Below are 12997 nucleotides of genomic sequence, written 5' to 3' on the forward strand. Positions count from 1 at the left end.
AAAAGTGCTGATGTATGTTCCCCCCTGCAGACTAATTACATCAGAATGTCTAGAGGAAAGAACCTGGCCATGTCCCTAGTTCTTTTTTTTCTCTCTCAAGGAAGGGATTCTGACATGTAGCTAGCTGCAGTTGAACACCACTGCCTTAGGCCATTTAAGTCCCTGAATTTCTCTTGTTCCTATTTCCCTAGGAAGGTATATGACTAAATATGTCAGGAAAAACAGTTTAATAGTAGGAAGGAACAGAATTAAGGAAAAGATTCCAGCAGTGGAAAGGGAGGACTGACTGGACAATGGAGATGGGAATAGAAGAAGCCCTTCAGAGCAGCAGAAGGCCTTTGAGTCTGGGTATGAGCCCACTTGGAGAAGGTGATGGCACCCCACTCCAGTACTTTTGCCTAGAAAATCCCATGGACGGAGGAGCCTGGTAGGCTGCAGTCCATGGGGTCGCTAGAGTCAGACACGACTGAGCGACTTCACTTTCACTTTTCACTTTCATGCATTGGAGAAGGAAATGGCAACCCACTCCAGTGTTCTTGCCTGGAGAATCCCAGGGACGGGAAGCCTGGTGGGCTGCCGTCTATGGTCACACAGAGTTGGACACGACTGAAGCAACTTTAGCAGCAGCAGCAGCAGCATGAGCCCACTGGCTCTGCAAGAAGACTTTTTAGGGGAGCATGGGAAATAGTTCAGGAGTGTATGCAGCCCATAAGTTGTAAGCTCAAAACACTTACAAGCCTCTCCTTTCAGCCTTTGCAGAGCATTCCTCCCCCCAGGTGCCAGGGTGGCAGCAGTGTGATCAGCAGTGATTTAATGTTCCTAGAGTTCACGGTGTTAAACTTAGAACTATTTATAGATGCAGAGGCACTTAAGTTTCAGTGTGATCTTCATTTTGAAAAAATGGTAAGAAGCCACTGGTTTTTAAGCATAGAATTAAAAAAGATTCATCAATTCAGTAAACCTTTGGGGCATTCCTACTGTGTGCTAAGCATTTTCCAGGTATTGGGTAATGAACAAAGTCTATTCTCAAAGAGTTTATATTCCATGGGTGGGGGGAGGTAGATAAAAACAAATAAGGGGGTGAGAAAGATAAACAGTGAAGGCAGGTGTATGAATTTATATAAAGTTGTTAGGAAGGGCCTCTTTGACAAGGTGATCTCCTTTGGATAGAGACCAAAGGAAGTAAGGAAGCAAGTCCTGCTGATAGCTGAGAAAAGAACATTCCAGACAGAAAGCCTTAGGGTGGGGACATGGCTGGCGTCGTCACCCAGCAACAAGAAGGCCCATTTAATGGGGGAGCACAGTGAGCTGGAAACAGGAGCAGGCCAGATCACACAGCCATGGTGAGGATTTCGGGTTTTACAAATGAGTGAGATGAGAAGCTACTTGGAAGATTTTCAGAACAAGAGTGACATGATCTGACTACATTTTCTTATAGAATTACTCTTATGTGGAAAGTGTACTACTGTGGAGCGAGGCATGAGTCAGGGAGACCAGTTGGGAAGCTCTCACTGGGTTCCAGGAGAAGATGGTGGCGGCCTAGCCTAGAGGAGCTGGTAGAAAAGTAGCAGGGTTATTCTAGACATGTCTTATGTGTAGAGCCAACAGGATTTGTTGATGGATTAGATGTGTGATGTGAGAAAAGGAAAGAAGACAAAGATGATGACAAGGTTTATATCCTGAGAAACTAGAAGGCAGAGACTGCCACTTACTGAGATGGGACAATTCCTGGAAGAGCAGGCTCCGTGGGAGATGGGCTTTGGGGGACAGGCCTGAGCAGAGATGTCAAAAACCACTTGTTACATGAGCCTAGATTCAAAGGAAAAGTCAGGGCAGAAGATAGACATTTGAGAGTTGTCATTGTGTAAGCAACTAAGATTCTCATGTCCCTACAGTCAAGAAGTCGTCTACTCTAAAATATGCTTTTTTAAAAACATGACCTATTTACCCTGAATGATTGAACTGTTACATGAGAACTGTGCTTTTATATGTCAAAAAGCATTCCTTATGAAGACTTTCAAAGTTATATAAGACTGTTTTTCCTCTTTTCTTTTTTAGAACTGAAGCCACGTGGTGTAGCAGTCAATTTGATTCCAGGGTTACCAGCGTATATCCTGTTTATGTGTGTTCGACACGCTGACTACCTGAATGATGATCAGAAAGTAAGGTCGTTGCTAACATCAACAATTAATAGCATCAAAAAAGTATTAAAGGTTAGTTCATGTTCAACAAATTTCTCATAATGAATATTAATGATGACAGGTCTATACAGAGGTATTTTTCCATCCTTCAGTTCAGTTCAGTCGCTCAGTCGTGTCCGAATCTCTGCAACCCCATGAATTGCAGCACGCCAGGCCTCCCTGTCCATCACCAACTCCCGGAGTTCACTCAAACTCAAGTCCATCGAGTCGGTGATGCCATCCAGCCATTTCATCCTCTGTCGTCCCCTTCTCCTCCTGCCCCCAATCTTTTCCAGCATCAGAGTCTTTTCCAATGAGTCAACTCTTCACATGAGGTGGCCAAAGTATTGGAGTTTTAGCTTTAGCATCATTCCTTCCAAAGAAAATCTAGGACTGATCTCCTTTAGGATGAACTGGTTGGATCTCCTTGCAGTCCAAGGGACTCTCAAGAGTCTTCTCCAACACCACAGTTCAAAAGCATCAATTCTTCGGCGCTCAGCTTTCTTCACAGTCCAATTCTCATATCCATACATGACCACAGGAAAATCCATAGCCTTGACTAGATGGACCTTTGTTGGCAAAGTAATGTCTCTGCTTTTGAATATGCTATCCAGATTGGTCATAACTTTCCTTCCAAGGAATAAGCGTCTTTTAATTTCATGGCTGCAGTCACCATCTGCAGTGATTTTGGAGCCCAAAAAAATAAAGTCTGACACTGTTTCCACTGTTTCCCCATCTGTTTGCCATGAAGTGATGGGACCAGATGCCATGATCTTAGTTTTCTGAATGTTGAGCTTTAAGCCAACTTTTTCACTCTCCTCTTTCACTTTCATCAAGAGGCTTTTTAGTTCCTGTTCACTTTCTGCCATAAGGGTGGTGTCATCTGCATATGTGAGGTAATTGATATTTCTCCCAGCAATCTTGATTCCAGCTTGTGCTTCTTCCAGCCCAGCATTTCTCTTGATGTACTCTGCATATAAGTTAAATAAGCAGGGTGACAATATACAGCCTTGGGTGGACTCCTTTTCCTATTTGGAACCACTGTGTTGTTCCATGTCCAGTTCTAACTGTTGTTTCCTGACCTGCATTCAGGTTTCTCAAGAGGCAGGTCAGGTGGTCTGGTATTCCCATCTCTTTCAGAATTTTCCACAGTTTATTGTGATCCACACAGTCAAAGGATTAGACATGATCTAAGTTGCCAGTTATGGCCACATTTTAGTCTTAACTGATACCTTCCATTATAGGAAATATTCATTATGTAATGTGTCTGTGTGCTTTCTTTGTAAACAGGGCTCAGATTGAACAATAATCAAAATTAACTCAATATACTTACATTTAGTTGTGAAGTAAACTAAGTTTCTTCATAGAAATAGTCTGCTTTAAGGTCTGTCTTAGAACTAAATTAAAAATACTTAGTGAAGTTCATATATATAGGGAATATGATGCTATAGTTAAAATAGGTGTTAAAAACATTTAGTAATACCTAGCCCATTCATATAAAAAGCTGTCTGATAAAATATTTAAAATTCTCTTCTGACTTTTCTTCCCATTATTCTCCAGCTCACCCCAGAATTTTCCTTGTTACCTGAAATGCCTGGTTTCATGTGAGCAGCAACACATAGATACTAATCAGAGAGGAAACACTTGGAAAAGACAGCGAAGTTACATAATAGAACAGAAAGCCCTACATAACTCAGTAATCACTGAGTCACGTTGCATAATCATCCTTTTGACAACCTAGAAAAACAGTGAACGTTATTCTTAGTTTTAACCATTTTTCAGTGCACAGTTCTGTGGCATTAAGTGCGTTCATATTGTTGTATAACTGTCACCATCATCATCTCCAGAACTTTTTCATCTTCCCCAGCTGAAACTCTGCACCCATTAAACACTCTCCCCAGCCCCTGGTCATAACTTTTGATGCCAGTTCTCAGTCCCCACTGCACAGATACTCTATGCAGTTACATTCTGCAGTGCTTACTAAAGTGTGGAGTTTCTAAATATTTTAACATTCAAAAATTGATGAATGTCTTCTGAATGGAGCTCATGTAATTTTTGGTATATTGATGGTATATTGCATTTATTAAACTATGAATTTTACTACTTCTGAAGTTAATGCCTATGAAGACAGCAAAACCAAATCATGAAGTTTTCTCCCTCTCATCTTAATTATAAGAAGAAATTTATCTAATTTGACTAATTATTGTACCAGATTGTTTAAAGATTTAAAATGAGTAGCTACTTGGGACTTCCCTGGTGGTTAAGACTTCCACTTTCCAATGGTTAAGAGTTCGTCTTCCAATGCAGAGGGTGTGGGTGATGGTCAGGGACCAAAGATCCCACATGCCTTGTAGTAGAAAAACCAAAACATAAAATAGAAACAATATTGTAATGAATTCAATAAAGACTTCAGAAAAAAGTAAAATAATTTAAAAAATGTAAAAAGCGTAGATTCTTGATCATAGCACTCTTTTGGAACATCCTTTTTTTAAACTGAAGTACATTTGTCTCGTGTCCTGTTTTGATTTAGAGATGTTGTTTGACATGTGGCCCAGTACTGATGAAAAGTCAGTCTGTCCAGTGCTCTGCACAGGACTCCCTCCATCCCATGTCTGATTCGCTCCTCAGAAATTGTATCTTATTCACTGACAAGATTTTTAACCTAATCTGGGTTTTAGTGCTTCACAATGTTTGTGATTCTCTTTTGTACCTTTAGTCCTTTCTTATTCCCTTCAGTAACCCTCAGGGAAGTAAGTTTGGGTAAGCTAGACTTGGTGAATTGTTTTCTACCTAAAGGGACTACTAAGCTAATATCAATGTAATGAATGGGCATCCCTTTCTAATGGCAAGAAAACAGATCCAAGCAAGGTAACAGCTAATGAATTCAGTGGTTGAATTCTACAGCAGCTGCAACATGAGGCTTTACAACTGTAAAGTGATTGATTTTTTAATTGTTGTTAATGGTAAGTGAAGGAAACAGGTCTTCTGGTATCTAATCAGTTTTTTCAGGCTTTTATTCCCATAAGGAAAAAACTAATTTAGGCTTATTCTCTCTTTTAGAAAAGAGGTGATGATTTTGAAACCGTCTCCTTTTGGCTTTCTAACACATGCCGATTTTTGCACTGTTTAAAGCAGTACAGTGGAGAAGAGGTGAGAAAACCTTGATTACAAAACAGCATGCTATACTTTATCCGAACTTTTTAAGGAAAAAATTTAAAGCACAAAATGTTTAGTCATTTGTTAATTTAGAAACCTGAATTCAGAAGTGGCTTAACAGTTTATAGCTCTATTTGACATTCATTATTTATGAAACTGACTTGGGAAGTGGCATAGTTTCTTCGCTCTGCGAGTTTGTATTATGAGAAAGCACAGCAAAAATAAAATGAGCATTGGTCATTGAATAGTTATCGCACTGAAACTTTTTGGTAAGACGTGAAAATGGGATTTTCAAGGATTGATATATGGAGCTGTTTAAAGAAATGAATCCATTATAGCTTTCTATAATACATTAAAAATGATCATGTTAAAAGATATCTCAATATTTTTCCAAAAATATGTTTTGCTTTTGCTTATAGTGATGTGTTCATCAGTTAGTTGATAGACTTCCTATTTCAAAACTACATATATATAATTATTATTTGTTAATGGCTACATAGTATATATGAGACAGCACTCACTTATATTATGTTGTTTAATTCTTACTTCTCTTTGAGGTTGTAATTCTAACCCAGTTTTACAGATGAGGAAACTAAGGCTCAAAGCAGTTCATCACTTTGCCCACATCCTCTCAGCCATAAGGAGCTGAGCTAGGATTTTGGGTCTGCCCACCTTCAAGAGCTTGTGCCCATAAATGCTGCCCTTCATGCCTCCCCATCCTTTGCTGTCAGGACAGGCAGAGAAGCTGAGCAGTGGCCACTTTCTGAGCACTCACAGGCTTGGAGCAGAAGAATGTCCTGGCAAATGATGGGAAATACAGTATGAATAAGATATGGCCCCTGAGCAGGCGGGACAGACAGACCAGAATCCCCCCGAGGGCCTGTTAAGTCCCCAGTTCTAGACCAGGTTGTCAAGTAAGTTGTAGAGAGGCAGATGCTTGAGTGTGGCCAGAATCCGTCAAGTAGGCAAAAGTACCTGCCTATACAGTTGGCTTTCCGTGTTACCACATACCATCAAAAGATTCCGTTCTAAGCTTGGACTGAGAAGCCTGTATGAATACCATAAAATATAATAAAGGAAGATTTTTTATTTATTCACCAGTCTCTGTAGAAATGACCAATTATAAGAAAATTATGTATGTCTTTCAGGTACAGAATTTATAAGTAAGACTCTATTTAATGAACTGAAGTTAAGAGATTGGTATTTTACATAATTCAGTGTTTGGCAGTAAACCAGCTGTTTCATAAGTGAAAACACTCATTAATTTTTTTTTCAAATTGAGTTCCCCTATCTTGTTTCATTGACATTGCTGGTGGAAAGGCTTAAATGCTAGACTGCCAAGTTTAGATATTATTCAAATGCTAGTAAGAAGTGGAAGCAGGGATGTGATAGAAACAAACTCACAGAATTTGGGAAGGATTATCCTGGCACTTATGTGGAAGTTGGATGGGAACTCTTAGGAGAAAGGTAAAAAAGAGCATGAGGATGTTGATCAAATGAGAGAGTTAAACAGACAGGAGACATTTTATTTCATGAATGTCATTAACTCTGCATTATGGCTCTAGGGCTTTATGAAACACAACACCTCTCGCCAGAATGAACACTGCCTCACCAATTTTGACTTGGCTGAGTACCGGCAGGTGCTCAGTGACTTGGCAATTCAGATCTACCAGCAGCTCGTGAGGGTGTTAGAGAACATCCTTCAGCCAATGATCGGTAAGTCCAGGGCATTGCTGACGTCCAAGTCTGTCTTGGGGCACATGTGTCAGAGCATGTATTCATGTGGAGAAGGTAAAGTAGTAAGACTCAGTCTCAAAATTAGCTGAGGAATCTCAGAACTGTAGCCGTGACTAACTGGGGTACGGCAAAGTCCCTGCTTCTGCGTGATGGAAATGGCAGGATCTATTAATCGTTTCCCTCTCTAATGTGTAATGCCTCTCTCTTAAGATTGGGTTATGCTTTATATCCAGCAACATATCTCAGACCTTGTCCAGTTTTCTAAAACAAAAATACTTGGAACTTTCATCGAGGGCATTACTGCAGAGAACTTTCTAGGGACCCAACTAAAACTAAAGAGACTGAGAAGGGTTTGCAGATTACCTGATAGGCTATAATAACAGGGCTGGAAAGCTACTATGGCAACAAGAACAGGGCTCAGACACTCCATGCTGAGTTGTTCATCTCATGGCCCCTGTAGAATCATTAAAAGCAATTTGGTTTAAAGTTGCAGTTTCTCATTGGATGAGCAACTGATCAGCGTGTGTGTCTATGTATATGAGATTCCATGTACCTCTCTTTATATGTGTGCACTCACTCTGGGTATGCATGTACGTATCAAGCCTCCTATATTCCTTTGGAAAGTGTAGCAGGTGTGAAATTGGAATTAGAGGGCATGTAAAACTTGCAGGCTGCTGATTTTGTGCGAAGCTGTTGAGGGAAGCTCAGGGCAAGGAAGGGCCCAGCTCTTCAGCCCCATGTGACTGCCCACTCCCAAGACCACTGCCTGGTCTCCTGCTTTTCTTACTGCTTGATTTGTTTGCTTCTGAGGCTCGATACTACTGGAGAATACTTATCTTCTCCCTAATTGCCTCTCTCTTAAAAACCTCTCTCTCAAAAATCCTCCCAAGAAACTTTACACATGTGCTATTAAGACTACTGTTTCATATTTTAGAAAATAATCCATTAAAATTTCATGGTAAATTTTTGCATTTAAGGATAATTCTTTCATTGTTTAAAATCCAGATGCCCTTTTATTTGTAGTTCCTTTTCCTTCTATTTTGATGCTCAAATCATTTTCCTAAATTGTGTGTGTGTGCGTGTGTGTGTGTGTGTGTGTGCATGTGCGTGTGTTTCCATCAGAATCTTCTCTGACGTATGAACTTCTCCTTTAGTCTCCGGAATGCTGGAGCATGAAACCATTCAGGGTGTCTCTGGGGTGAAGCCCACAGGGCTAAGAAAGCGAACCTCCAGCATCGCTGACGAGGGTACCTACACACTGGACTCCATCCTGCGACAGCTCAACTCCTTCCACTCGGTCATGTGTCAGCACGGCATGGACCCCGAATTGATCAAGCAGGTGGTCAAGCAGATGTTCTACATTGTGGGGGCCGTCACCCTGAACAACCTCCTTTTGCGGAAGGACATGTGCTCCTGGAGTAAAGGCATGCAGATCAGGTGAGCGAACTCCAACGCCTGTCAGGGCCTTCTCGGGCTGCCTAACTGTGTGCTGGGGCACACGTGAGGCCCGGGCACCTGGCGTCTGAAGCCCCCAGGTGGGCAGTAAGGGCAGACCGGGCATGGAGCTGTTCCTCCTGCCTGACTGACCTTCCTCCACTGTCATTCGTGGTTGCTCCCAGCAGGCCTTCAGCCACTGCTTGTTGGAACCCGGCTGCATGTAAAGTTAACTCATATGAGGGAGTAAATCTTTTACTGATGTTTGAAGTATGCCCCTCTCAGTTTTAAGAAACGCTGCACTCAGTTTTGTCCAATTGCTCCTCAGCATTACCTTATTAACATAACAGAATTATTTTTTTGGCAAATAATTTATTTTAAAACAGCTGGAAAATTCACCAAGAGAGGGGGAAAGTATTTCTCCTATAAAAGTCTATAGTTACTCAATCTTAGAAAATTTGACCTTCTTTCCAAATTTTCCATTCTGACTCATATCCACTGTAGACAGCAGTCAGAAGGTAATGCCTTCCACTCAAGTCATTGAATTTATTTCTCTGCACGCTCTGTTTATACCCACGAAGCCCCTCTTGGCCTGATTACTAAGTCCTGACTGTGGCTGCGTTTATCTGACTCCTATTTTGCAAACCACTGTCACCTGATTGGCCACCTCTTAAAACCTCAGCATCTGTGTAGTTTCTGTGTCTCTCCTCATATTTTCTGTCTGCCTCTTCCTATGCCCCCACTGGCCCTTCTTCCCTACATCCCTAAACTTCCTCAGGCCACTACCTCATCATCCAGGCTCTTCCCTGAAAAGGGTCAGAGCACAGGCTCTAGGTGGGGATCTTACTGTATCCACTAGCTTGGAGTTTGACGTAAGGAACAGAGAGCAATTAGAGGATTATTAGTTCTCTCCTCTCAAGTTGTAAAAAGCTGGAAGGTGTTTTCTGCTCTGCTGTTTAATAAGGATACAGCCATACTATGTGTTCTATTTTTTTTTTTAAGCACACCTTATTTTATAACTTGCTATTATGGCTACATTTCTGTTTTCCATTAAAGAGAATTATAGTCTCTAGAATAATACTCACTCATATAATTATGATTATAAACCTGATTATTTATAGTGATAAATTTTTAAGCACAGCTAATGATTTAAAAAACAGAATTCAACTGAAATTCCTAACAAAGCCATACACAGAAAAATTAACACATTTATGATAACATTCGGTAAATTTGCATCCCCCTCAACCCTTTTTTGACATAGGTACAATGTCAGTCAACTAGAAGAATGGCTGCGTGACAAGAATTTGATGAACAGTGGGGCTAAGGAAACCCTGGAGCCTCTCATTCAGGCTGCTCAGCTTTTGCAAGTGAAAAAGAAAACAGATGATGACGCGGAAGCCATTTGTTCCATGTGCAATGCTTTAACTACTGCCCAGGTAAGGCAGCTTTCCCTATTATAAATTTCATCAAGGGTAACATTCAGGGAAGTCACCAAGGCTTCTAGCTATTGTTCTTGTCTCTGAGCTAACTTCACCTGTGTCAGCGATGATATGTATCAATACTGTAGATCTTGAAGACAGGAGATTTTACCACAAAGTATATTTCAGTACTAGTCACACTCATGCACATTCAACATTCAGTAAATATTTATCCATTCTCTACACTCTTCTGTGTAACGTTCCAGCCACTCAGATAAAACCAGGAACAAGACAAAGTTTCTGTTTTTATGGGGTATACATTCTATACATCCTATGGAGCTTGAACTCCAAAGAGTCTTGTATATTAGTTGATAATTGAATGATTCTTTAGACTTATCTATTTAAGACAGATAATTCTTTTTTTAATTGAAATGTAGTTGATGTATAATATGATGTTAGTCTCAGGTATACTACTCAGTGGTTTGACATTTGCATACATTATGAAATGATAACCATGATAAGTCTAGCAACCATATGTCCCCATATAAGATTATTACAATATTATAAACCATATTCCTTATATTGTAGATTATATCCTCATGCTTTATTTACCTTATAACTAGAGGTTTGTACCTCTTAATCCCTTCACCTATTTTGAATGCCTCCTGTCCCTCCCCTCTGGCAACCAACTGTTTTTTCTCAGTATCACTTAAGTTGTCCCAGAGGTCTCTATAAAGTTTCAGTGATTTGATTTACACTACTGTCTTCCATCTCACATCCACTCACTTGTATCATTTAGTCTACTGTTGATGCCTTCCAGTGTCTTTTTTTATTTCAGTTATTGTATTATTCAGCTTTTTCTGGTTCTGTGTATTTTATAACTCTTTGTGAGTTCATCCCTACTTCCCCTGAGTACAGTGAGCATCTTTATGATCATAACCTTATACTCTTTATCAGGTAGATTGCTCATCTCCACTTCATTTAGTACTTCTGAGGTTATGTCTCATTCCTTTGGTTAAAACATATTCCTATCTTCTCATTTTTCCCCATTTTTTTTTTTTTTCTATGCATTAAGTCAGCTGGTTACATTTCCCAGTCTTAAAGAAGTGGCCTTATATAGGAAACATCCTGTGGGGCTCAGAAGCACGCTGCCCTCTGGTCGCCAGAGCTCTGTGCCCACGAGTACCCCCTATGTGGGTTGTATAGGCCCTTCTGTTGTGACAGGGCCACAGTAGTTCTACTGTGGGCTCCCTAGTGGGCAGGGTTGGCCCCTGGCCTGGTTGGCTGCCCCACCCTGCTTCCTTTGGTTTCTGCTGCCCCATGTTTTGGTGGGACCAGCTCCTAGCACAGCTGGCCATAGGGCTAGGGAAACCCAGGGCTGGTGCTAGGCCCTTGGTAGGTAGTTAAGCCCTGAGCACTAATAAGCTAGTGGGAAGACTCCAAATGTTGCTGAGGATCAGTAATTAATCATTCAGGGAAAGTCTTGAGTTTAAGGCAGTAAAAAGATGGGAAGGGCCTTGGAGGACAGTGGCCACAGCATGAGGCAAGGCACAGGCATAAACATGCCCACTTTTCTTTTGCCGAGTTATTTTTGTGCTGACTTTTGGATTTTTTTAAATGTTCATCACTTATCTCAAAACATAGAAATCTTACATAGGTTACACATAGAATATATATAGAAAGTAATTAGCTGAATACTCAGGATACTGATAACTATTGTTACTTTGAGAGAATGAGAGCATGAAAGTGGGAGTACTTTTACTTTTCATGATTTTTCAAATTTATATTGCTTCTTAAAATGTACAGATATATATTCAGAGTTCAGTTTAGTCGCTTAGTCATGTCCGACTTTTTGCAACCCCATGAATCGCAGCACACCAGGCCTCCCTGTCCATCACCAACTCCCGGAGTTCACTCAGACTCACGTCCATCGAGTCAGTGATGCCATCCAGCCATCCTCTGTTGTCCCCTTCTACTCTTGCCCCCAATCCCTCCCAGCATCAGAGTCTTTTCCAATGAGTCAACTCTTCACATGAGGTGGCCAAAGTACTGGAGTTTCAGCCTTAGCATCATTCCTTCCCAAGAAATCCCAGGACTGATCTCCTTCAGAATGGACTGGTTGGATCTCCTTGCAGTCCAAGGGACTCTCTCAAGAGTCTTCTCCAACACCACAGTTCAAAAGCATCAATTCTTCGGCACTCAGCCTTCTTCACAGTCCAACTCTCACATCCATACATGACCACAGGAAAAACCATAGCCTTGACTAGACAGATCTTTGTTGGCAAAGTAATGTCTCTGCTTTTGAATATGCTATCTAAGTTGGTCTTAACTTTCCTTCCAAGGAGTAAGCGTCTTTTAATTTCATGGCTGCAATCACCATTTGCAGTGATTTTGGAGCCCCCAAAAATAAAGTCTGACACTGTTTCCACTGTTTCCCCATCTATTTCCCATGAAGTGATGGGACCGGATGCCATGATCTTCGTTTTCTGAATGTTGAGCTTTAAGCCAACTTTTTCACTCTCCACTTTCACTTTCATCAAGAGGCTTTTTAGTTCCTCTTCACTTTCTGCCATAAGGGTGGTGTCATCTGCATATCTGAGGTTATTAATACACTCTTATTGTAAAAATTTAAATAATAAAGGTAAATGTGCCTTCAGAACAGCTCCCTCTCCCATCTTGTCCTAACCAAGCCCTGAGTAGAATTGAAAGCAATAGGCAAAGATCCTTTTCGTTTTCCTGATTAGAGGTACCTGGAATGTATGTATTTGATAATATGCTAAAAATGTTGATCATTTTATTTCCCCCAGATTGTCAAAGTGTTGAATTTGTATACACCAGTTAATGAGTTTGAAGAAAGAGTTTCTGTGTCATTTATTCGTACTATACAGGTAAGATCTCCCAGGCTTCCTTTTGCTTCAGTTTACCAACACAGTCATTTGGATGGAAATTTTATAATTTATTGAAGGATAATGCAGTTTTTATTATATTATTGTATCATTTTCATGGTGCATTAATTTTTTGATAATATTGCGGAAATGAAGTGATTTTAAAACAAATATAAACATTTGTCAT

General features: G+C 40.5%; 1 protein-coding gene across 5 annotated transcripts in view; it reads left to right on the forward strand.

Moving 5' to 3' along the window:
• MYO5A (myosin VA) overlaps nucleotides 1-12997 on the forward strand; it is a 205274-nt gene that overhangs the window by 185862 nt on the left and 6415 nt on the right. For all 5 annotated transcript variants that reach the window (XM_070797537.1, XM_070797534.1, XM_070797535.1 and 2 more), the window contains 6 exons: nucleotides 2059-2213; nucleotides 5241-5330; nucleotides 6902-7052; nucleotides 8228-8510; nucleotides 9769-9943; nucleotides 12733-12813. In XM_070797537.1, the coding sequence (XP_070653638.1) occupies nucleotides 2059-2213; nucleotides 5241-5330; nucleotides 6902-7052; nucleotides 8228-8510; nucleotides 9769-9943; nucleotides 12733-12813 (935 nt within the window). The remainder of the gene's footprint in view (nucleotides 1-2058; nucleotides 2214-5240; nucleotides 5331-6901; nucleotides 7053-8227; nucleotides 8511-9768; nucleotides 9944-12732; nucleotides 12814-12997) is intronic.

Source organism: Bos indicus, chromosome 10 (genome assembly GCF_029378745.1).
Source record: "Bos indicus isolate NIAB-ARS_2022 breed Sahiwal x Tharparkar chromosome 10, NIAB-ARS_B.indTharparkar_mat_pri_1.0, whole genome shotgun sequence".
Lineage (NCBI taxonomy): Eukaryota > Metazoa > Chordata > Mammalia > Artiodactyla > Bovidae > Bos > Bos indicus.